The sequence below is a fragment of the Podarcis pityusensis genome, assembly GCF_964106645.2.
Source record: "Podarcis pityusensis genome assembly, chromosome: 7".
Taxonomy (NCBI): Eukaryota; Metazoa; Chordata; class Lepidosauria; order Squamata; family Lacertidae; genus Podarcis; species Podarcis pityusensis.
The window spans coordinates 38354097-38376546 of NC_138031.1; the positions used below are offsets into that span (position 1 = coordinate 38354097).

Below are 22450 nucleotides of genomic sequence, written 5' to 3' on the forward strand. Positions count from 1 at the left end.
TGTTTTTCACCAAACCACCTGTGTTCTCCAAACCATCATATGTGGTGTCAGGTGTGAGGCAGGTAGAGAACACACCTACTAGTGCCACAAGCTTTGGCAAGAGAAAGCAAACTTCAAGCCTGCTGATCTGGCTGCACTAGCGAGTTCCAATGTTTGCAGAAAGCAGGCTTTGTGTCAGGCTTCGGAGAAATGGCTCCCCCCCCCCCCTTTAGCCGTGCATCAGCAGAACAAAGCAATTACCTTGCCAGTTTAAAAGTGCTTAATGATCACAGCAAAAGAACAACACAGCCATTCTGGGAGTAAAGGTGCTCCCAATTAAGTTTTCCTCCTACTTCCCCCCAAGTCATCTCCGTCACTTCCCCCTTCTTGCAACCTGATCTCGCAACCACTGGAGCCTTCTGTGTAGCAACCTTATCAGCTCTCCTTGCCCTTGGAGAGAGCGGCTGGACACTTTCCAGCGAAGAAGAGTCGGTTATCTCTCTCTCTCTTCCTGTTCTGCTTCTCCTAGCTGTTCCCCATTCAGCTCTGCCCAACTGTTGTTTTCCAAACTATGTCCCTCTGCAAACCAATTCTCTAAATCTATACTGCTCCACTGTTCCTGGGTAGCTTCAGGATCCTGGTTAGGAGCAGGAAGAGGGGGAGGTTCCCACAATTCCTCATCAAAGCTATAATCCTCAGTCTGGTCTCTGACACTTTGGCTTCACCGTTCATCAACAGATGGGTGGAATAGTCAAAGCCTTGGGCATTTAAAGCATCACATGGGGTTTTTTTTGCAAGAGCTGTGTAGTACTTTGAAGTCCTGATTTTGGAACCCAACCACCCGACATCATTATGATATCAGCTGATTGACAGGTGGGCAGCCTCCTGCATCAAGTTTTGTCTACAAGCCTAGAATTTTATAAGGGTCTGGCCCACAGAGCCGAAAAGGTTCCCCATCTTGGTTTCTAGTGCCAGGAACAAGCTGAAGTGAGCTAAGTCCCTGAGCATACCTTCTTTCCCATGCAGCTGGGAAATCAGAAGCATTCACTTCAAATTCTAGTTAGCTACAATTTGCTGTTTTCTCTGTTTGTGGAATTGCAGTCAACATTAACTGTTCAGTTAAGTAACAGATTAACAGTGCTACAAAAGGGAAACTGTCTAAAGGTGTCAAGGGATATTAATATACAGTAAACCCACAACTTACATGCAATTAACTTGTGTGTATTCAACTTTATGTGCATGGCAAAATAATATTTTTATTATTATTTTTATTTTTTATTATTATTATTATTATTATTATTATTATTATTATTCTTTGAAACGGGACAGGATTTGGAGGGAAATGAGCTTGGCAATCCCACCCACCATTGAACCCAATGTATTTTGACCATACACAATTTTGGCTTTAGGGACGATCCCCAGAACGTAACCCCTGCATAAGTTGCAGGCTTACTGTAAATATTGCATCAATCTGCATTGCATGTTTACTTGTTCTGTTTTCGTAATTGATATACATATGCATTTTATTGAGATTTTAATTTTTTAAAAAACCAAGCCAATTTGATCACCTGTAGTTTGAAGTTGATTTGCTTCAAAGTCTTGATCACAGTCTATCGTTCCAGGACAAAATGACAGTAAAAGCTTAGAAACTCCTCCTCCCGACAGGATGGGGCAGTTCAGTGCAGCTTCTTACTCTCACAGTAATCCATAACTTTGTGACATGCTTGTCAACAGCTGAAGATGGCCATTGGAACACACTTACCCCAAAACACAGTAAAAATACAGGGTCAATAATGAAAGTTATTACTTGACAGTGTGTATTTTACTTGTTAAAAATACTATGAGTCTGTGTTGTACCAGGCTACCTAAAATTCAAATATTGATTGATGGATTGAAAGATTGATAGGAAGTCCTTAGATGTTTTGTGTTGTGTCTTTGGTTTGTTGTGATTTTGTTTTCATTTTCTCCATTTATTCTTTACTTAATCTTTTTGAACTGTATGTAAAAACGCGAATAAAAATTAATTCCAAAAGAAAGAATGATACTAAAATCAGCTGCATTCTTTGTACAGACTCTCTCTCTGTGACTTGGCTGGATCAGAACGATGCCATAAAGCACAAACCTTTGGAGACAGACTGAAAGAAGCAGGCAATATTAATAATTCTCTTCTTATTCTTGGAAAATGCATTGCAGCTCTAAAGCAAAATCAAAACCCTAAGTAAGTGACAAAAGTAAATCTTCACACCAGTTTCACATAAAACTGTTTAGTCTAACCTATTGTTATACGTTTATATTCCCCAAGAAGCAAGGTGTCTGTTTCATTGGTTAAGAGTGCTGAAAACATATTTTAACATTATTTTCGTTTTTTTTGTATGCACGCTTTTTATGAGGCAGCCACATTATGCTGTCCTCCAGTCATTAACAGCCTGCATTTTTTCTGTGCTGCTTATGCCATTTCTCTGTTTTCAAAAAACCTCTCTGTGTTTTTTCAGAAGAAAGGAAAAGTAACACAGCCTTCATAGATACAGACAGTGCTTTTTTTCTTAAAAAAATGTTTAGGGGTACTCTCACTTTTCTACTCATATTGAAATACTGCCCCTCAATGAGGCCAAATTTAGATTTACAAAATGTTTAGGGGCATGTGTACTCCTGCGTCCCCCCCCCCAGAAAAAAAACACTAGATATAGATGCCGTTAGCACACCTTTTCTGTCTTTTGGGGTTTTTGACATGGTCAAAACATATTAAGAAAATCAGCCTAGTACTTCTCAGCAGGCATTCACTATGACCCTTGCTATTTTATGACTCAATTTTGTTTTGTTTTAATCTTTATTTTAGTTATTGCTAAATGATTTCATGGCTATAATTACTGTATATTTTAAATGAAAGAGGTATAGTGCTGTAACACCATAATGCTATAACATTATAGTACTACAGTCATACCTTGGAAGTTGAACAGAATCCGTTCCAGAAGTCTGTTCGACTTTTAAAATGTTTGAAAACCAAATCGCGGGCTTCTGATTGGCTACAGGAAGCTCCTGCAGCCAGCCAGAAGTCGCAGAAGCCCCATCGGACTTTCGGCTTACAAATATAGTTTGCAAACTGGAACAGTCGCTTCCAGGTTTGCAACGTTCAGGAGCCCAAACATTTGGGAAATAAGCTGTTCAAAAACCAAGGTACAACTGTTTAGCATTTTTGCAATATAGTGTTATAGCACTATTCTTCTCTTTAGTTTTAAAAAAATAAGTAGATGGAATAGTCTGTTGGCAATAATTAAAATGAATGAATGAATGAATATGGGACCAATCTGTTGAACGTGAAAACAGCTATGTCCTAATAAGTATTTGATGTGCAGATAAAGGGCAGATAGCAATCACACATGTCTGAATCCATGCTTGCTTTTACAAATCATGCACATGTTGAAATTAATGTTAATAAAACTTTCCCTTAAGATTAAGGCCAGCATACATTCCCTTCAGAGAGAGTAAGCTGACCCGCCTCTTCCAGCCATTCTTCTGTGGTAAAGGCAAAGCTTGCATGATTGTCAATATTAACCAGTGTGCTTCTACCTATGATGAGACATTGCATGTAATGAAGTTTTCTGCTGTAGCAAAGCAAGTAAGTAAAAGGCTGTGCCCTTCACAACATACCCCAAGCACCATTACCTTGTTTTTTCCTGGGTGAATACTCCTACTACTAATAATTTATAATAATAATTTATTATTTATACCCAGCCCATCTGGTTGGGTTTCCCCAACTACTCTGGATGGCTCCCAACAGAATATTAAAAATACGATAAAAAAATCAAACTGTCGGAGCCAGCCGTTACAAATGGCGCAGTTTAGCATAAAATAAAGACACCGAGAGCCAGCAATATTTTCAGGATGGTATGAGCAGCTCCTTTCGAACTTCCCTCTCCTGCTGCAGCTTTTTTTGCCAATGTCTCACGTTACCTCATCCGGTCAAGGCTTTTACCCACCCACAAACCATATAAGGTCATCACTGCCCAGAGGAAACACAACTCCCTTTAAGGTCAACACATTCCAATACATTGTAAAGCTCAGAGTGCTGGTCAGCCGAGGTCAGGGGGCACCCTGCAATATTACAAGCCTTTACCGTGGCTTTATGACTCCCACATCAAACATTAAAAACTTCCCTAAACAGGGCTGCTTTCAGATGTCTTCTAAAAGTCTGATAGATGTTTATTTCCTTGACATCTGAAGGGTGTTCCACAGGGTGGGCACCACTACTGAGAAGGCCCTCTGCCTGGTTCCCTGTAACCTCACTTCTCATAGTGGGGGAACTACCAGAAGGCCCTTGGAGCTGGACCTCAGTGTCCAGGCTGAACGATGGGGGTGGAGACAACCGTTTGGAAATTATCTTCTTTATGAGCCAATGCTTCCTGGCTGAGGTGTCTTCATGCCAAGTAGCCTGTAGGATCCTGACCTCTTTACTAGGAACACTTACTTGCTTGGGCCATCTAACTGTAATGCACGACAACATAAAAAAATGTAGCAGCTAGTCTTACAACCTCAAATATAACATGCCGGATATATATCCAGACTCTCATGTCTTCTGTCGATGTTCTGAGTCTTCAGCTCACAGCAGCAAATATGTGTGTGTGGTGTTTTTGTAGTTTTAAGGCAGCCCTGTTTAGGGAAGTTTTTAATGTGTGACATTTTAATGTCTTTTTAATCTTGGAAGCCGCCCAGAGTGGCTGGGGAAACCCAGCCTGATGGATGGGGTACAAATAAATTATTATTATTATTATTATTATTATTGGCATACCACCCACTAATATAAAATACCAGGGTTGTATACAACAGCGTATACAAATGCAATAAAATATAATATACCATAAAACAGCACAAAATAATTGTAAGTGTAATTAGCTCATCTTGGAAAAAATGTTGAAACAATTGAATGGGCCTGTTTGGCTTCAAGAGGAGTCTGAAAGTTAGCAGGGAGGCTGCTTGCCAAATGGCTGCTGCTGGTGTGTTCCACGTCATGGGGCCAACAACACTAAATGCCTGGCTTATAGTTGGAGCTGGCCAGGCTTTTAAAACACAGGCAGCAACTACAGTGGTGCCCCGCAAGACGAATGCCTCGCAAGACGGAAAACCCGCTAGACGAAAGGGTTTTCCGTTTTGGAGGTGCTTCGCAAAACGAATTTCCTATGTGCTTGCTTCGCAAGACGAAAATGTCTTGCGAGTTCCTGCGGGGTTTTTTTCCTCCCCCCCCCCCTTTTTCCCAAGCCGCTAAACCGCTTAACAGCTGATCGCTAAGCCGCTTATCAGCTGATCGTTAAGCCGCTTATCAGCTGATCGTTAAGCTGCTTAACAGCTGATCGCTAAGCCACTTATCAGCTGATCCGCTAAGCCGCTAATACTGTAGCGCTAATCTGCTAAACTGCTAATGGGCTTGCTTCGCAAGACGAAAAAACCAGCAAGACGAAGAGACTCGCGGAACGGATTCTTTCCGTCTTGCGAGGCACCACTGTACAGGACTCCACTGGATGATCCCAGAGACTGAGTTGGGATAAAATGGCTCAAGGTATCCTGAACCCGAGTTGTACAGGGCTTGACATATTAATATAGGGACACAGAACCTGGCCCAGTAACCTATGAGCAGCCAGTGTAGACATTTTAGCAGGGATGCTTTATGTTGTTGGCTGCCTGCACACATCAGCCACCTACCTGCTGCATTTGCACTTGTTGGAGCTTTCAGACTCCGAAAGGAGGATAGAGGGGTGGAGAGTCCAAATTTAAGAAACAAAAGAGCATACCTTACTGCTCTCTGTCTCTTAAATCTTAACCTTACCTCCTCTTTGTGTAAATGGAGAAGACATGCATGTTAGAAGGCTTCAGCAAAAGCACGCACATGCTTGAGTTCTATGTGTGTATATGAGCTGCAGTGTAAACTGTGAACAGATATGCCATGACAAATGCATTTAAAGCTTGGTTCCTTAGACAACTGAACTTTTCAACTTGCTTCTCAATTATAATCATTGCAGTGTACTTCCCAAAGTTCTAAAAATTCCCTTTGTGGCCTTCCAGGGCAGATAACGCAAAACTACAATTTATTGTGAAATTGTGCTCTTATTTGTAATTTAAACCACTGACACAGTATTCTTTTTCAGGTTATTCAAACATTCCAACACAAAATATTTGATTATTTTCCCAAAAAATATATTGGAAGGGATGATAGGCCTACAGTGCACTTTAATGACATATCTGCAGAGCAGCTTCCAGAGGATTCTTGTATCTCCTCTGAAGAAGAGGAAATAGATATAACTATTATGAACCATGAGGTAATGTTTAAAACTGTTTTCAGACGATCTGGTGCATGCTTACTCAGTAGGAGATAAATCATCTTAATAGTGTTAAAAATTAATGGAGTGATTCTTAAATCAATATAATACTTTGTTTGGACTGTTTTGAGTAGTGTTACCTAGCCTAAATCCTTAACAGACTATAGCGGTTAGGGACGGGGAAGAATTTTAATTCAGTTTGCATTTAAAGCTGAATTTATCAAATCCACACTTTCTGAAACAAAATGAGAACTAAAACACAGTCCTTCAGTTTTTCCACTTATCTCAATTTTTTGATGCGGTTCTCCAAACAAACAAGGTTTTACAAATTTCTGCAGAAATATGGAGAACTAAATTTAAGATTGGAAAAATGAGAAACTGAGAGAACCATAACTGGCAGTTCCTTCCATCCCTAGCAGCAGATAGAAAACACTAAGTATTTTCCCAGTTGTGTAATGGGTTTCTTAGCCCTACCAACCAGCATGTGACCCTTGGCTGATTACCCCTTAGGGCAATGTTCTCCAACCTTGTGCCCTCCAGATGCTTGGACTACAAGTCTGTGCTGGCTGGGGCTGATTGGAGGCATAGTCCAAAACATCTGGAGAGCACAAGGTTGGGGAAGGGAGGCCCTTGACAGGAGGGGGGGAATGGTCTCCCAGTCCTACTCTAATGAATGGCAAATGTTAGCTCAGGCACCTCATGCTGTCTTCTGCTCTTGATTCCATGTTCTTAATTTGACTTCATTCCTGCAGGATCTCTTGAAAATGACAGAGATCTTGAAGAGCAAGCTGATTGCAGAGAGGCAAGGCAAGCTGCTCCTTGAGGTGCAAATACGCAAGGAGATGGCGGAAGCAATGTTTCAGCAACTGATGGAAACAGAAGAAGCCTGGAGGTGAGCCTTAAGACTTTGTAGCTGTGAGGAACTGAAAGGCCCCAGGCACCCACCACTCCAAGCATGGCTTAGCACATCATCAGTTCTAGAATAAGGCATCATATTTACGGATGCCTTATTCTAGGACAGACCACTGATGTACCATGATCTTTTGTTTTGTGTTGCATGCTGAACTATTTCAAAGCAGTTGGTTTGAAAATGCCTTGCTTTTCCAAATATTTGTGCAATAGCTTTCTAGCAATCATTTAAATATATTCTGTGATAACATCCAAGTGTTAGAGACATCTGCTACTGTCTCAAGTCCTGTTAGCTAAAATGATTTTGTACTACTATACTTGTATGGAACCAAGAACCATGTGTCTTGCACAATACAGTGGATGGCCAATATAAGAAATTCTATTAGCCACCCTTCAGCTTAATTCAATGTTTATATCAGGCCAACAGCAATGGGACTATACTACTAGAGTGATAGGATATAATAACAATAATTAATAATAAATAGTGGGTTTAATTCTGTTGAAAATGGTGGGCATTCACATTTCTAGTTTCTTTCTGAATGGAAATCTGAGTTTCACTGTTCGATCCAGTGCACGTTTACTAGGAAGTAAGGTATATTGTAGTAAATTGATTTTACTTCTTACTATGTAATAAAATTATAAGCCTGTCTTCATGCTGCAGTTCACGTGGCCACAGCAACTCCAGCATGATGGCAGACCAGCAGGCTGATGACCAGGGAAGCTGTTTATAGGAGATCCGGAGGAACTTCAGAGAGTAATTTTGCAAACTGCTCTCTGAAGTGTTCTTACCCTCCTTTAAAGTAGGAGGGGCTGAGCTATAAGGAAAGGGAGGTGAGGGAAGGCTTGGGCAGCCTGTGAGGGCATAGGCAAAGGAGGGAGGGGTAAAGGGAGGAGGGGTTGGCCAGATGTCAGTTACTATGAGGTTAGACCTTATTTGTACAGGAAACCTCCAGGAAACATGCATGGGACATAATTTGTGATTTCTAGCTATGGGTTGGAACTGGAGTTCTTCCCATTAAATGAAACGAGGGCTTCTATATAATAGAAATGAGATAAGAGACATATTTTGACAATTCCTCTGTGCTACTGCTCAGAGGGAAGATCTTCTGACCTCAGGTGCAGGATAGGGAAAGGGTGCTGGGATTGGAGACCGATGCATTTTGTACCCACCCCTATGTAGGCTTGTTAATTGAATCATTAGTATAGATAATTAGTAATTAAAAGTATTTTGTCTGTCTCTCATTGCTAATACTATCCAGTAAACGCTTAGAAGATCTGAAAGAAAGGTATGAAGAAAAAATGGAGAGTAAATTTGAAATGTACAAGGAGGCCATAAAGAAGCATGCATACATGTGTGCAATGGATCAAATTGAAAACCACTATGTGCCAGTAGAGGAGTTCATTGCTGAACAAGCAAAGGTCGAGGTACTTATTCTCTAAAACTTGTTACCTTTGTCCATTGTACACGCTGGCATTCTTTCCAAGGTATCTGCAGGAATTCTGTTAAAAGGTTAAGTTGTTAAATGAAAGCTCTGAAAAGGTAGGGGTTATATTGGGCTGTGGTTTTTTGTGGTAGAGAGTGATGTTAGTTAATCCTCGTGACTTTGGATGTGCCTATGTATTTTGAAATGTTGTGTGCTCCCAAAATATTTTGACAGGTGTCAGCCAAAAGTACATTGTCTGGTGGTATACCAATAAAGTTTTAGACATGAAAGGGTTCCTGTTATGTACTGAAGTTCTCACCCTGGGCCATCAGGGGGATACTGTAGATAGTTTTCACTCAGGTCCACATCAGTTATTTTAGGCGGGAAACCCTGGGTTGTTGTTGCTACAATGTTGACAGCCGGCTGCCTATAAAAGCAGGCTGGCTGAGCTGTTTGCTGTTGAGTTCTGTTCCAGCTTACAAAATAAAGAGCTGCTTTGGAGAAATCGCTGTGTCGTCTGCCATGTCTACCCACTATTCAACAGTTCCTAAATATATTTAATGCAGAAAATATTAGACCAAAGTGGGATGTGACACAAATATGTTTGTTTTCCAAAGCTCATCATATTGGATAAGGAAATAGGTGCTAAAAGTTATCTTAATTGTTGCTTAAAGTGATGGTGGGGCAGGGGAGAAGAACAGCTAAGCTTTTTTTTTTTAAAGCACATGCTGTTACTACAATAAAATGTACCATTTGAGTAAATTATTATGATTCAAAATTATTATAATTCATCTTGTTGCTCAGGACAGAGAAATGAAAATACTAGAGTTGAAAGCAAAACTTGGTAAACTCAATACCTTGCCTTCAGAAAGTCCTAATTTAGACTCTGCAGAAGGGAATATTGATCCAGGTAAGCAACCTGCATTCTTGAGCTTAAGGTTTTTTTTCCTGAAAAGTGGTCCAAATATTCTTAGCCTTGTTTTGCTTCACAGATCTTAAATGCAATGCTTCAGATGCTTCGCAGGGACAATGTGATGAGAGAGAAAAGGTAACTTCCCGATTCCTTCCGTGGTCCCTCCCAATTCTCTGCTTCATTATCAAAATATTTCTTAGAGCTCTTTGATCAAGGGCTGGTAAAATAAGTAAGGTGGGGATGGGGAACCTGTGGTAGTTCGGTTGTTGCTGGACCATAACCCCCACAATTCCTGACCACTGGATGGGACTGATGGGAGTTGGGAGTCCAACAGTATCAGGGTTGGGGGCTAGCGGATTCCTAAACCTTGACCCTACAATAGAGCAAAATCATGGTCAGTAAAAGGTTGCAGCAGAGAGTTACACCAACATGACTCTCCCTTTAAACACTAATCGTAACAATAAGATTCTTTTGCAGCAAATAAGATCCTTGAACTTAAAAATAGAGAAATTAAATGAAATGTTGCAAGATGCCAATGAACTCTACAGACAAGCAATGGAAGAAAATAATAGACTTAAGCAAGTGATGATGCATAAGGTTTGTCACATGGCTACTAAAGCTGCATTTGACTGTTCTCTCTCTCAGCTATTTCTCCTGCTTATGACTGCTATACCTGTTAGTCTTACCTCCTGCATGACTTGAAACTCTCTATATTTCAAATTTATCAGGATAAGAAGATTAACTTGAAAATGCAATTTTCTGCTCTCTTCCTATTCAAGCTTTTGGTGAGCAAATAATAGAAAATATGAGGTCTTACAATGCATTTCATTATATTTGAAGTAGACTGCTGTACATACCAGCTAAGCAACAGAGGTATCGTCTTGACTGAGAACTGGCGATTTCAAGATGGCCTCTAACCTATTAGAAAATGTTTAACTATGTATTCGTTTTGGCTGCTCACCTTCAGAGGATGCCAGTGAGATATATTAAAATCAGTAAATGCCAGGACTCATTCTACCTCTAATGCATCCTTCCATGGCTTAACAGGAAGAAGAAGTCAAGGGTCTTCAAAACCGGGCTAAGCGTGGCAATGAGCTTGAAGCCACAGTGTCTCTTCTACAAGAGGAGCTACGTGGAAGCAAAAAACTCCTAAGCACAGATTCGAAGCATCAGAAATCCAAGAAGGGCTTCTTTGCAAATCTGAAACATACCCTAGCAGATGTTCCTAAAACACTCGGTGACAAAGACTCAGAAAAACCTGAGGCATCTTCTACAGGCTCTCACAAGTGACCTCAGCAACACACAAAGTAAGAGAGTAATTAGGATCCTTCTTGGGGAGGGTTTAATGCAGCTACTGAATTAGTACAGGTATTGAATTGATGGTTAATCAGAGAAGGCAAAAGCACTGGAGGCAATTTCTACTTTGAAAATAAAATGCTTTGCTGAACATAAGTTAAGCATGGCTTAAATGTGGCCTCAGATTATCTTGTTGCTGTATAGTGCTACTATCTGCATCAAGAATGCCAGAACACATTAAACACACCATTGATTATGTTCTTCTTGTACTAGGATAAATTTTGGAAGTTCCCTTGTTTTAAGAAATATACTTAATGTTCAGATCACAATATCCATTATCTCAGCTTCAGGACCATTGTAAAAATGTGTAGAATGAAGCTACATGAATTCTGTGATTGGATTGAATTGCTTTCCTTGTATGAAGAAATTGGATGGAAATGTGTAAAGCAGCCATTTTATGCTAATAAAAATGTTTACCAATACTTGACAAGCAGCAGCGAATGAACTAAACACAATTGTCTAGGAAGCATAGACTTAATATAGTTGCTGCCATTTACTGTGGTTGTCTCCTTATCAGGGGGATAACAACTTAGAAAATACTCAAAATCTGCCAGGTTTGAAATTTCAAGAATGCTTATTTATTAAAATCACAATAAAATGAAAACAGTATTTACAGGTTGACAGCCTGGTTGCCAGTTTGTCAACTGGATTCCTTCATTTAAAAAGTGTAAATATCACGTGTACTACAAAAATATTGGTTTGTGCAACTGAACATAGTTAGAATCACAATGTTCCTATAGTAACCAAGTTGTGAATAAGTATTTTGGAAAAGTCTCAGCATGATAGAGAGAAAAAACCAACCCTTTTGGAGAAAGCTGAGGCACAGTGAGATCGCATCCTATTCATAACTTCAGTCCAATCTGACTTTATACAACTAGTGCCTTTAAACCTGATTTTCAAGTGTCTCCCCGCCCCCACTCCCGCATCCTACTTACGTAATATGTGCAACAAATTGTATAGACTTGGTTATAATAGTAGCTGGCTGTACTTTCTAATGGGAATGTTGTGTTAGTTGTGCTTTTTAAATTTAAACATTAAGTGCTGCCTTTAAAAAGGGCAGCTTTATGAGCCACACTGGTAGAAAGGTTTCTGCCATGACTCTAGGGTTACACTTCATTTAATCCCTATCAGATTCCTACTTGAAAACAAACTATACCTTTAGATCATCTGGTATAAATGTACTGCATTTCAGATTCTACAGGTAGGTCCTTTGAAGGGAGGTAATGTGAGCCAGAAAGACTGTTTCTTGCTTAAAATCATGGTTAGCTCCTGGGGATTGGGAGAACCACTCTATTCTAATGTCTCATTCACTTCATTGCAAACTGTGCCAGTTCCACCTTACTCTTTACATAAGTATAGAAACTACAGCAGCTTTTACTGTTTAAGCCCCTTCATCCAATCCACTTTTACAAGGCAAAACACATTAAAAATGAGCTCCTCAGTGGTGACCAGGGAAGAGATAAGTGGGCAGATTGGTTAAACATTTCCTCTGCCACTGTTAATTCAGTGAAAGCTGTCTCTCTAAGCTAGCTTCCAATTTAAGAAAGATGCCATTCCTGTGTTTTCTACGCTGCAGGTGGGCAAGCCATTCCAAAAGTTGCAATTCTGAGCAAATAAATGATGGCTCTACAGTCCTCCCTCCTCCCCTCCCACAGCCTCAAAAGCTTTTCAGTTAAAATAAACGGGTGGCGAGAGCTCATGCATCACTATAGCATATAGATGGGCCCTAAAACAGACCTTTTTTTTTTGGAGATGCATGTTATGACTGGAACATGTGGGGCTAAGTTCTGGTTGCTGTCATGAACTGTTGTTGTTGCTGTTTCTCTTCATTACATTTGCAGCTGTCTCCAGTTTGATTTTGATCTTCTGGTGGGTCAAAAGAAGCTGGGTACTTAAGAAAAATAGAAAGAAAGTGCCAGCAATAGAGGACATTAAAGCCTTAAGCTGGATAGTGGTCACCTGCAACATTTTCTTGAGCTTCAGTTTCAGGATCCACAAGCAGTTAGGATATCCTAATGCACAAAAGTAACTGGCGCAACCACAATGTCCCATTAAGAGGTCTACACCAATTTGGAGGCAGGAGCTCCTCCTTTTTCCTGTTAGGGCTGCTGCTGATATTGTCCTTCTGTAGCAGTGTAGAAGTCATCAAGGACACTCTGTAAATATTCAAAAGTTGGTCTCTCTTCTGCTTTATCTTTCCAACATGTTTTCATAATATCATAGAGCTCAGCTGGACAGGCCTCCATGCGTGGCATGCGATACCCACGTTGAAGAGCTATCATGACATCAGAATTACTCATCCCTGAAATGATAAAAAAACATATTTCTTCCACTAGTAAATTTGGCTATGTCAGTCTAAAAAAGCAACCCAAACAATCCTAAACCTTCCTCCACCCCTGCATTTCTAATACATATATCAAATTCATTCACTGAATAGTCAAGCTTTTGTTACTGGAGAAAGTCAATTGTAGGAAATTAAGATAATTTATGGAGTCAGCTCCAATGAAGTGCTGCAGTGGGACTTGCTTCTGAGTAAACATTTCATTGCACTGTAAACTGAATGTCAGCTGATCCAAGGCCTCCCTACACTACACCCCTGGTAGGATACATCAAAACCCCCTCTCTGATGTTAGAGAGGAAGACCTTAGGTTGGATCTCCATACCTGCTGCCACAAAACCTCAAGATGCCCTTGCCCTCCAATGCCAGAGCTCCACTGTTGGCTGGGTTAAAAAGTGGGTGGTATCAAAGAGGGTGCTGGGCAGCTAGGACCCAAAGATTACCTAGCAGAAAGCCAAACTGGTCACCTGTGTTCTCACAGACTGTATGTTTGCATTTTGGCCTTTCAGTGACCTTCCCTAGAGAAGTAATCATCTGCCAAGGCCATTGCATCAGCAGCAGGCAATCTTATCTGAGATCTGCTCAATTTCCCCCCAAAGGTACTAAGGATCTGTAGTCCATCCCCAGAGTTTCATCACCTGTAACATTCAGCTCTGACCCCAGGGCCTGCTTTCAGCTTTCCACTCCAGTTATGATACAGTGGTACCTCGGTTTAAGAACGATTCGGTTTACAATGATTTGGAAATAGTGTCCCGGTTTGAGAACTTTACTGCGGGAGGCAGTGGAAGACAGGAGTGCCTGGCGTGCTCTGATCCATGGGGTCACAAAGAGTCAGACACGACTAAATGACTAAACAACAACAAAGAACAGAATCCGAGCAGTGGAAGGACACCGGCGGTGGGAGGCCTCATTAGTGAAAGCATGCCTTGGTTTAATAACATTTTCGGTTTAAGAATGGACTTCCGGAACGGATTAAGTTCATAAACCAAGTTATACCACTGTACAGCAAACACACAGCAAAGACTATCATCGCACAACGTGCTGCTGTTGCTGCAGAATATGTTTCTTACATTGAATGAAGCCAAGGCATTCATTCATTAATTCATTTTTTTTTTAAATGCTGCAGGGAGGCCAAAGACTCGCATGGTTTCAACCCACATTCCACCTGTAACGGAGTACTTTGAAGACACTTTCTTAAGTACAGCAACCAATACACATTTTCTAATTATCAAAATGTCTCTTGTTACATGTTTGCACCTTTCCTATTAACTCTGGTACCTGTATAAACTGAGGGCAAATAAGCAGTAAATAAAAAGTACATACCTGGATAAGGAATTTTCCCATAAGTAATTATTTCATACAGAAGCACTCCAAAGGACCACACGTCAGACTTAATAGTAAATGAGCCAAAATTAATGGCTTCTGGTGCTGTCCATTTGATAGGGAATTTTGCACCTACAGAGAGGAAAACCACAGCAGTGTTTTAAATCTAGTTTCATTCATGTAACCATTAGAAACTATTCATAAGGTGATTCAGATGGTGATTCATAAGGGAAAAGTGACTGAAAAATTGGAAGTGACAATGAAGATTCTTCAATAGTATGGAAAATAAACTCTGACAACATGTTGAAGGAACTGGTGTTCAGCCTGGGAAGGAAGACGGGGGGGGGGGGGATGACAAATTTGCACTCTTCAAATACCTGAAGAGTTGTTCTCCACTGCCCCAGAGGGTGTAAGTTACTGAAGTGTAGATTGAGTAGATTTTGGTTTAATGTTAGGAGAACCTTCTTGGTTTCAAGATCAATGGAACTAATTGCTTAGAAGGCTGCCCCTCATTGGACATCTGCAACAGACACTGTTCTGGAGGTCTTAAAGCCATCTTCTGGAGATGTTCTAGCTCTGGATTTCCTGCATCATGCAAAGGGTTAGCTCCTATGGCCTACAAGGCTTCCTCCAATTCTATGATTTTATGACAGGAGCCCATGAGAAAAATGTGGAGGTCTGCTATGTCTCTCTGTAGGAATGCAAGTGCAAACCAAGTAGCAAAGTAGGAAATCCCAGGGGCAGAGAGCAGAGATAGAACAGAGTGTGCTGACATTTAGATATTTCTAGTGAAACAAGTGGCTATTAACAGAATTATTCTTATAGGGCTTAAAATTATAATGTGATACAAACCTTCCCTGGCTGTATATTCATTATCTTCAATTACTCTAGCAAGTCCAAAATCAGCAATTTTGCACATTAGAGACTCTGAAACGAGAACATTAGCTGCTCTCAGATCACGATGGATGTAGTTTTTTCTTTCTATATATGCCATCCCTTCTGCAATCTGCAACAACAAATAAAATATCTTTAACTTTTGTACTGTTCTTTTTTGTAAGCACTTTTATACACACACAAATAATATTTGTAAACAGTCAGGGAAACTCCTTTTTTAACATATCATTTTTACACATTAGCCATGATATGCACAGCCTCCAGTATTTAAAAAATGAAAATATGGATACACTTTAGTACTGATAACACCCCTTTGCTTACATTAAATATCATTCATTGCTCAATGGTAGATTGTATCTATAAATGGAGGGGAGAGGAGGGAAATGGGGAGTGGGTTGGTCAACATTCATAGGTTTTCCTCATTTTCAGTTTACAGAAGTGCCATAAAGTACCTTTACATACAGCCAAGGACAGCATTTGGTATAGGCTTGCCTTATGGTTTGTTAACTATTTAGGCTTTTTCTTGTGCAATGGAACATTCCCCTTGTGGGTTCCTTAAATCTGTTCTGAGGTGCACACAGTGGGGGGAAAGGGGGCAATTTCTATTGTGTTACTCCTTGTGCTAGCACAAATATTTAGTTTTCTATGAATCAGCTCCCATCGATAAATATGCTTTGCTTGAAATAATAATAATTATTATTAATAATATTTCCAGCTCCTTTCCCCTCCCCTCCTTGCAGCTCACTCACACCCCATGTTGATGGCAGGTTGCCTCCTTTCTTTCTCTGTTGCACCTCAACTGGTAGGGGCAAAAGACTGTGTAGGGCAGGGGTTGCCAAGCTTTTAAGGCCAGTAAGAACATTTGGAATTTTGAGAAATGGCCCTGAGTGCCAATCACAAAATGGCTACCATGGTGCATGTCATATAACACAAAATGGTGGCCACAGCCAAAAGAGAAGAGGCAGGAACACAAAATGGTTCAGGCATGCCTCCCCCTAATTGCATTGTGGATTTCTGAGGTGATGTTTACTGAAACCTATCCTGGGCACCATCAAAGGCACCGGTGGGCATGGAGGCACCCAGTTGACAACTCTTGGTGTAATGTAATGTCTCTGCCTGGCAAGGTAAAGATGTCAGAAGACAGACAACACAGCTCAGATCATAGTTGCCCTGCTTCTGTTCCTCAACTTCTAGTACTTCTATCAGGGTGCAGCCAATTCTGTCCCTTTGTAACACAGTTCCAGAACATACCACCTGTCTCTTTGTTATGATACAAACATAGGGGTCCCTAATCCAGAGAGACCAGGACAGATGCAGACTGGAAAAGCTACTAATCATTGTTTTCAGGGCTGCATTAGCTAAAAGTTTTCAGTTCAGTTCCCAGCTATATATTTATTTTATATTTTCTAAAACAACGCAACATGTAAAAGGTATCAGTTCCTAGTTTTGTTGAGCAAGTTTGTCAACACGCAGCCCAACCAAGCCTGATGAGCAACACACTTTTGTCTTAAGTTTTCACACGCAAACCAGATTTCATTCTTTTTAAAGTCAGTTGGACTTATTTGGCTTAAATAGTTTTGGCTGTTCAAGGGACTGCAGAACTATTAATAGATACCATAAATGTCTGCATACTCTTTAAAATGTCTCGGGTACCAGTCCTGTTGCAATACGCAGATCAGCATCTATTTAAAAAAAGGAACTGCACACTCGCTTTGTTCCTCTTTTTGTGGGCCAGGCAATGGAAAAATACCCATGGTGGTATTTCCCACCACACTGTCACAAGTGCTGAACACAGTTTTTGTGAAGAGAAATATTGCACAAAAGCTAAGCCCTTGAAGAGGACCAGCAGTTTCTCTCTGGTGCAGAAGACTCAGAAAGTAGGGCTTCTTGTAACCAGAGGATGTAGCTACTCCCTTAGTGGCAAATATTTCCCGTCCCCAGGATCTGTTGTTGTTTCCTCTTATTTATATATTTATAATTTTTCTACTAGGAGGGCTAAGGCTAAGATATCTGTTGAAGTGTGATAAGAAGCCTGTTGACTGAAGGGATTTATAAAGACAAGAATCCTACAACAGGTCAGTTTTTTAAAAAAATATTGAGATGAAATGGGGGCACAAAAGGCTGGATAGGACAAACAAACCCATTACAGATTGGAACAGCAATAAATAACAATAAAGCTGGTACAAATAATGCCAGGAGGAGAAAAATGAAGGATCATGCTTCCTGACACCAAGCATAGATTGGCCCTAGTGCAAAGGATTTGTACCTTGCAGATATTTCTCCCCCTGCAAGGAAACAATTATTGTATTGTATCCTGGAGAGAGAGAAAATGAACAAGTAGATGAGCTGACTGCAGCAAATTTAGACCAAATTTCAGTCCTTGGGTGGGTCTAGAGAAGAGGAAGCAGGAGTGGGAACTTCCAAGGTATGTGCAAAGACTTCTTGTTATTTTAAAAGGCCTCTCTAGGTCCCTTCCCAGCAATCAACCAACCAAAATCCCAGTTAGAGCATGAGTCTTTAACATTGGCAACAGAGTGCAGCACACAGGTGCAAACCCCAAGCAGATAAATTTGGAACTTAAACTCAAGGGAAGCATGTGGTCTGCTACCCGTGAGGAAGGATTAGAGAAGGTGTGTCATCAGCACCTGCTCCAGTCCATTTTAGGAAGCCGCCCACCCCTGGCCACAAAATCACATTTTAACTTGCTCCTTCACAATGGAAGAGTTTGCTTGAATGGCTGGATTGGTTTCAGGCAAACGGGGCCAATTCCAAGGTTGTGTGGGGTGCCTGAGCAAAGCAGTCTTGGGTAAGTCCCCTCCTTTTGCTGGTGGCAGTGCTATAAACACAGCCAGATGGCTAGATCAGCCACCATTTTAATTTCCCACAATGCCCCCAGAGTGTTGTGACATCGAAAGCACTGTGGAAATTAAAATGGCAGGTAGACCCAGCCATCTGGCACAGCTCAGAGTAGCAGGCCGGAAAAAAGTTAAGGGGGGGTTGAAGCAGGCATCATTGGTGAGCTCAGTCCAGGTGCCAGGTTCCTAACAGTTGCTTAAGGGTGCCAGATGCTGATGCCAGCTCCACAGGCAAGCACCCGTGGCCAGAGAGACAAGCCATTTCTTTTGCCTGGGGCTGATGGGAGTTGTAGTCCAAACCATTTGATTCAGTGAAGGCTGGCCTATTGGGAGAGTATATTGGGCATATTGGGAGAGCATATTGAGCATATTGGGAGAGCATATTGCACGTACACTGGAAGGGAGATATGAACATATGAAACTGCCAAGTATGACCTATTTAGTATTGTCTACCTTGACTGGCAAGACCTTCCCAGGGTTTCTTTCTCAGTCCTATCTGGAGATGCTGGGATTGAACCTAGGGTCTTCTGCACCCAAAGCATGCCCTCTACCTCTGAGTTCTGGTCTTCTTTCCAATTGACTCATGGTCACATACTTTATCTACTCCACATGTCCAAGAAGTTCAGGTACATAGTTTACAATTTAGTGCAGGAAAAAAATTATTTAAGATTCCCCTTCCATGCCAGATATGACCCTCCACCCCCCAGACGTTTAATGGCTAGCAATGCATTCCAGATGTTCCCCAAGAATGAACTTCTAAACACAACTTGCAATCCTAACAAATGGTTCTATCACTACTCCTGAACCAATGATGTTCAGTGCTGTAAGATTAGGGTAACTGCATATGGTAACTTGCATCAGAGAAAATAAAAATACTTCTGTTGGAAATGCTCCTGGTGCCCTATAGAGTGATGTAATATAGCATATTTATTTTTCTTATATTTAGTAATCAGAGCTTAAAAAAATTAAAACTACCAGGCATGTTCAATATTTATTCACAGTCTGCATCTATTCCGTGAAATGAAAATTTCCATGAGGAAAAATACTATTTTAAACCATGTCTGGGTCGTGTTTGAAGCTAAAACTCTCAAGTTCTATATTACACTGTTTCAAAACTGTTTTATTGTGAAGCCACTTGTGTGTTTTAAAACAGAAATGTGGACTATACAAGTGCTAGTAAAGAAATCACCACGAAAAAGAAAGCAACTGTAACACAGTCTGAAGATAGATATTAATCGTTGCTAGTATGGCATGTGACATAGATAAAGATGTTGATATGAGGCGTCTGTTACTATTACAACCATTTTCAGCCAGACTGAGGCCAACTTTTGCAACAGGAAATTAAGGTCATGTTCAAAGGATATTTGGTACAGGACATGTTGCTCTGTAGTGTTGTGCCCTCTGGTAAATATTGTTTTAACAGGATTTAAATGTTTTTGTTTAAAATCTACCCAAGCACTGTGGGCCCTTCTCCACATAGACTTTTTCTTTTCATTGCCATTGTTTTGAAGGTGAGCAATGAATAGAGCATAGTATATTCCAACCAGCTGCTATTTGTTCTAAAGAGAATGAAAGCCATTTGCAAAAATAAGGAAGACGAAACCAAGAGCAAGCTATTGTGCAACCTTCACCAGAATGCAACGTGCTTGCTCTGACTCTCATCTGACTTGCCTTCCCTGCTTCTGTCTCTGGCCACATCCACACCAGCCATTTAAAGCACCATTCTACTACTTTAGACAAATGGTAGTTTGTTAAGGATGCTGGGAGTTGTTAGGAGACCCCTATTCCTTTCATGGTGCTACAACTCCCAGAGTGCTTAAACAATCAGTTCCTCTTTCTGAGAATTGTAGGTCTGTAAAGGGAATAGGGGGTCCCTAACAATCCTCAGATCCCTTCGCAAACTACAGTTTTCAGGATTTTGTGGTGGAAGCCATGACTATTTAAAGTGGTATAATAGTGCTTTAATTGCATGGTGCAGATGAAGCCACTCCGTAGTCATGGGGTCTGTTTCTACAGGGACTTTTGTAGCTCCTTTTACTGCTTTGGGGAAAATAAGGGTGCAAGTTACTTGGAAGCACTCTCTAAACTGACGGAAGGGACTACAAACACCATTCTGCATGGGTTCCTGCTCTGTGATATGTCTTCCAAGGTTTGTGGAATTTTGGAGCCTGTTACAGTTTCACACAGCTCCAAGCACCAGCAAGGCGATCCAGGATGCATTGAGCCAGTGGATGCCCATCCCTCGCAACGTGTCACTTCTGAATAAGGAGCAATACTTCTGAATTTGCTGCACACTCTTTGGGGCTACCCATTATTGACAGGAAGTAGTATCTGTCACTGGAAATTTCATTCACTCCCATTTCTTCCTGGTTAGGAGCAATCCTTATCAGAGGTTGTACATCAGCCTCTTAGACATCCCTGCCACCGTACTAAGCCAGTGCTACACCTTGGCCTGGGCAACATTCATTGTATTCTCCTTGGCAGTAGCAAGCAGCAATTTATTTTACTAAACACAATGACAGCCTTCTTCCAGACAGCACAAGAATAATCTCTTTCTTCTCTTGCCAATTCCCCCTGCTAATTAGAATATTTGTGAATATTCCATGACATCACAGCAACTCAGGCAGCATTTGGAGAGACAAACAGGCAGCAGCCCTCTAAATACAATTAATTACACTTTCGTAACTAAGCAAAGTTTACACAGTAAAGGTAGCATTGTACATAAACTGCAGTTAGGGCTACCTTTACACACCTAGGGTCAGGATGAGGCCAGTTACATCTCCCCATGCTGTGCACTGGGGGGTAGCTATATTTATATAGTTCAACCCAGGCATATCATTCTATTATTCCACCTATAGTTGACCTGCCACTTCCTCCTCAAAACGGACCCAGATGTGACTTGACTAAGCCACAAATGGTAGGGGATAACACAATGTGCCTGGGGCCCCAGCAATCCAGAGAGCAATTTTCTCTTGCCACATCTGCAGGAGAAATCCACTTTAAACCAAACTTTCAGCATCCAAAACCTGTCTCAGTAAACCTGGTTTCCAGACAACGGTGAAAATGAAGCATAGCCAGTGCCAAGCCAGCCAAGTACCAAAAATAAAAATAAATTATTTACCTGAGCTGAGAAGTCAATGAGCTTTGGAAGTAGTAATTTCCCACCATCTTGACTCTTCAGGAAATCCAGCAAGCTCCCTGTGTGGTAAAGGAAGGGCAAGACAAGGTGGTAAGAAACAAGTCAAACTCAGATGTGAGTGAATGCCATAAAAATATTTCTGGGGGTCTTGTGAGTGAATAAGATTTTTGAAAGCAATCATCTCTATTTAAATGGATGGGGAAACTTACCTTTTAACAACACTAATACATTTCAGCTTTCTGCAAAACCATGCCAAGGGTGATTGATTTTATGAGATTAGTTTAAAAGCTGCTTTAAGAAATTGGCAAGAGATTCATAGTGTGTACATATCAGGCTTATGTGCAGTGGAAAAGATCTCAGTAGCACATGACAAATCTGCACTCACTTTGCACCCATTATTATTATTTTAAATGAAGCAGCCAAACAAGTAGGCCATGAGAGCTCTACCAATGCAAATAGCTGAGGACTTGCCATATCCTCCTAGGAACTCACAAAACACAGCAGCTTTTCAAAGGTTACAGAAATATATTGGTCCTTCAGTTTGACATAGGGCTTAATGTGCATGGTGTGGGGGGGGGGTCCAGGAAAAATTCATCAGATGCATGTGCAGCAAGTGTCTGGGAAAGTGGTGCCTTTAGAATTTTGTGCCTGGCTGTTCACTACAAGTTGCTGTGCTGAGGGAGCACAGTGCAGTTTGTTGCATGAGGCAGAAATTATTAGGTGTGTATTAAGTGTTGGAAAAGTTGTGACCGCTAAATTATTTGCTGGACACATTATCCACCCTCTACTGTATATCCACTGCTAAACTGAAAGAGTGTGGGTTCAGGGAGCCTAACTTAAAAGTGAGAGGAATATGCAAGACTATAATGTCTTTAGCTGCTTAATCTAGGCATTCCCAAACTTTGTACTCAAAGGGCCCTCTTGAGATGGCTGGAAATTATTGAGACCCTCCAGTCACAAAATGGTGACTTATCAAAGCAGTGTCCAGCATGAGCAGCTGACACTGACATTG

The 22450-nt window shown here is 41.0% G+C and overlaps 2 protein-coding genes across 15 annotated transcripts in view; one reads left to right on the forward strand and one right to left on the reverse strand.

Annotated features, from left to right (window-relative positions):
- Positions 1-22450, forward strand: part of LOC308481237 (kinesin-like protein KIF20A) — a 56011-nt gene that overhangs the window by 13463 nt on the left and 20098 nt on the right. For 2 of the 8 annotated variants that reach the window (XR_013988532.1, XR_013988533.1), the window contains exons 10-19: positions 2051-2197; positions 3430-3595; positions 6117-6287; positions 7040-7179; positions 8456-8621; positions 9425-9530; positions 9613-9668; positions 10011-10130; positions 10581-10840; positions 17435-17519. Coding sequence is in view for 4 of the 8 variants with exons in the window: in XM_081013356.1 (XP_080869482.1) it covers positions 2051-2197; positions 3430-3595; positions 6117-6287; positions 7040-7179; positions 8456-8621; positions 9425-9530; positions 9613-9668; positions 10011-10130; positions 10581-10823 (1315 nt within the window). In the remaining 4 variants the exon portion in view is untranslated. Of the gene's footprint in view, positions 1-2050; positions 2198-3429; positions 3596-6116; positions 6288-7039; positions 7180-8455; positions 8622-9424; positions 9531-9612; positions 9669-10010; positions 10135-10580; positions 11509-14353; positions 14540-17434; positions 17520-19452; positions 20583-22450 lie in introns of those variants that run through there. The other 6 variants (XM_081013355.1, XM_081013354.1, XR_013988534.1 and 3 more) reach the window with 5 other exon arrangements.
- The window catches only part of LYN (LYN proto-oncogene, Src family tyrosine kinase), a 45388-nt gene continuing 34382 nt past the window's right edge, over positions 11445-22450 (reverse strand). For all 7 annotated transcript variants that reach the window (XM_081013464.1, XM_081013467.1, XM_081013465.1 and 4 more), the window contains exons 10-13: positions 21421-21497; positions 15403-15556; positions 14551-14682; positions 11445-13191 (exon numbers count right to left, since the gene is read on the reverse strand). In XM_081013464.1, coding sequence (XP_080869590.1) covers positions 12989-13191; positions 14551-14682; positions 15403-15556; positions 21421-21497 — 566 coding nt within the window. In that variant the 3' untranslated portion in view covers positions 11445-12988. The remainder of the gene's footprint in view (positions 13192-14550; positions 14683-15402; positions 15557-21420; positions 21498-22450) is intronic.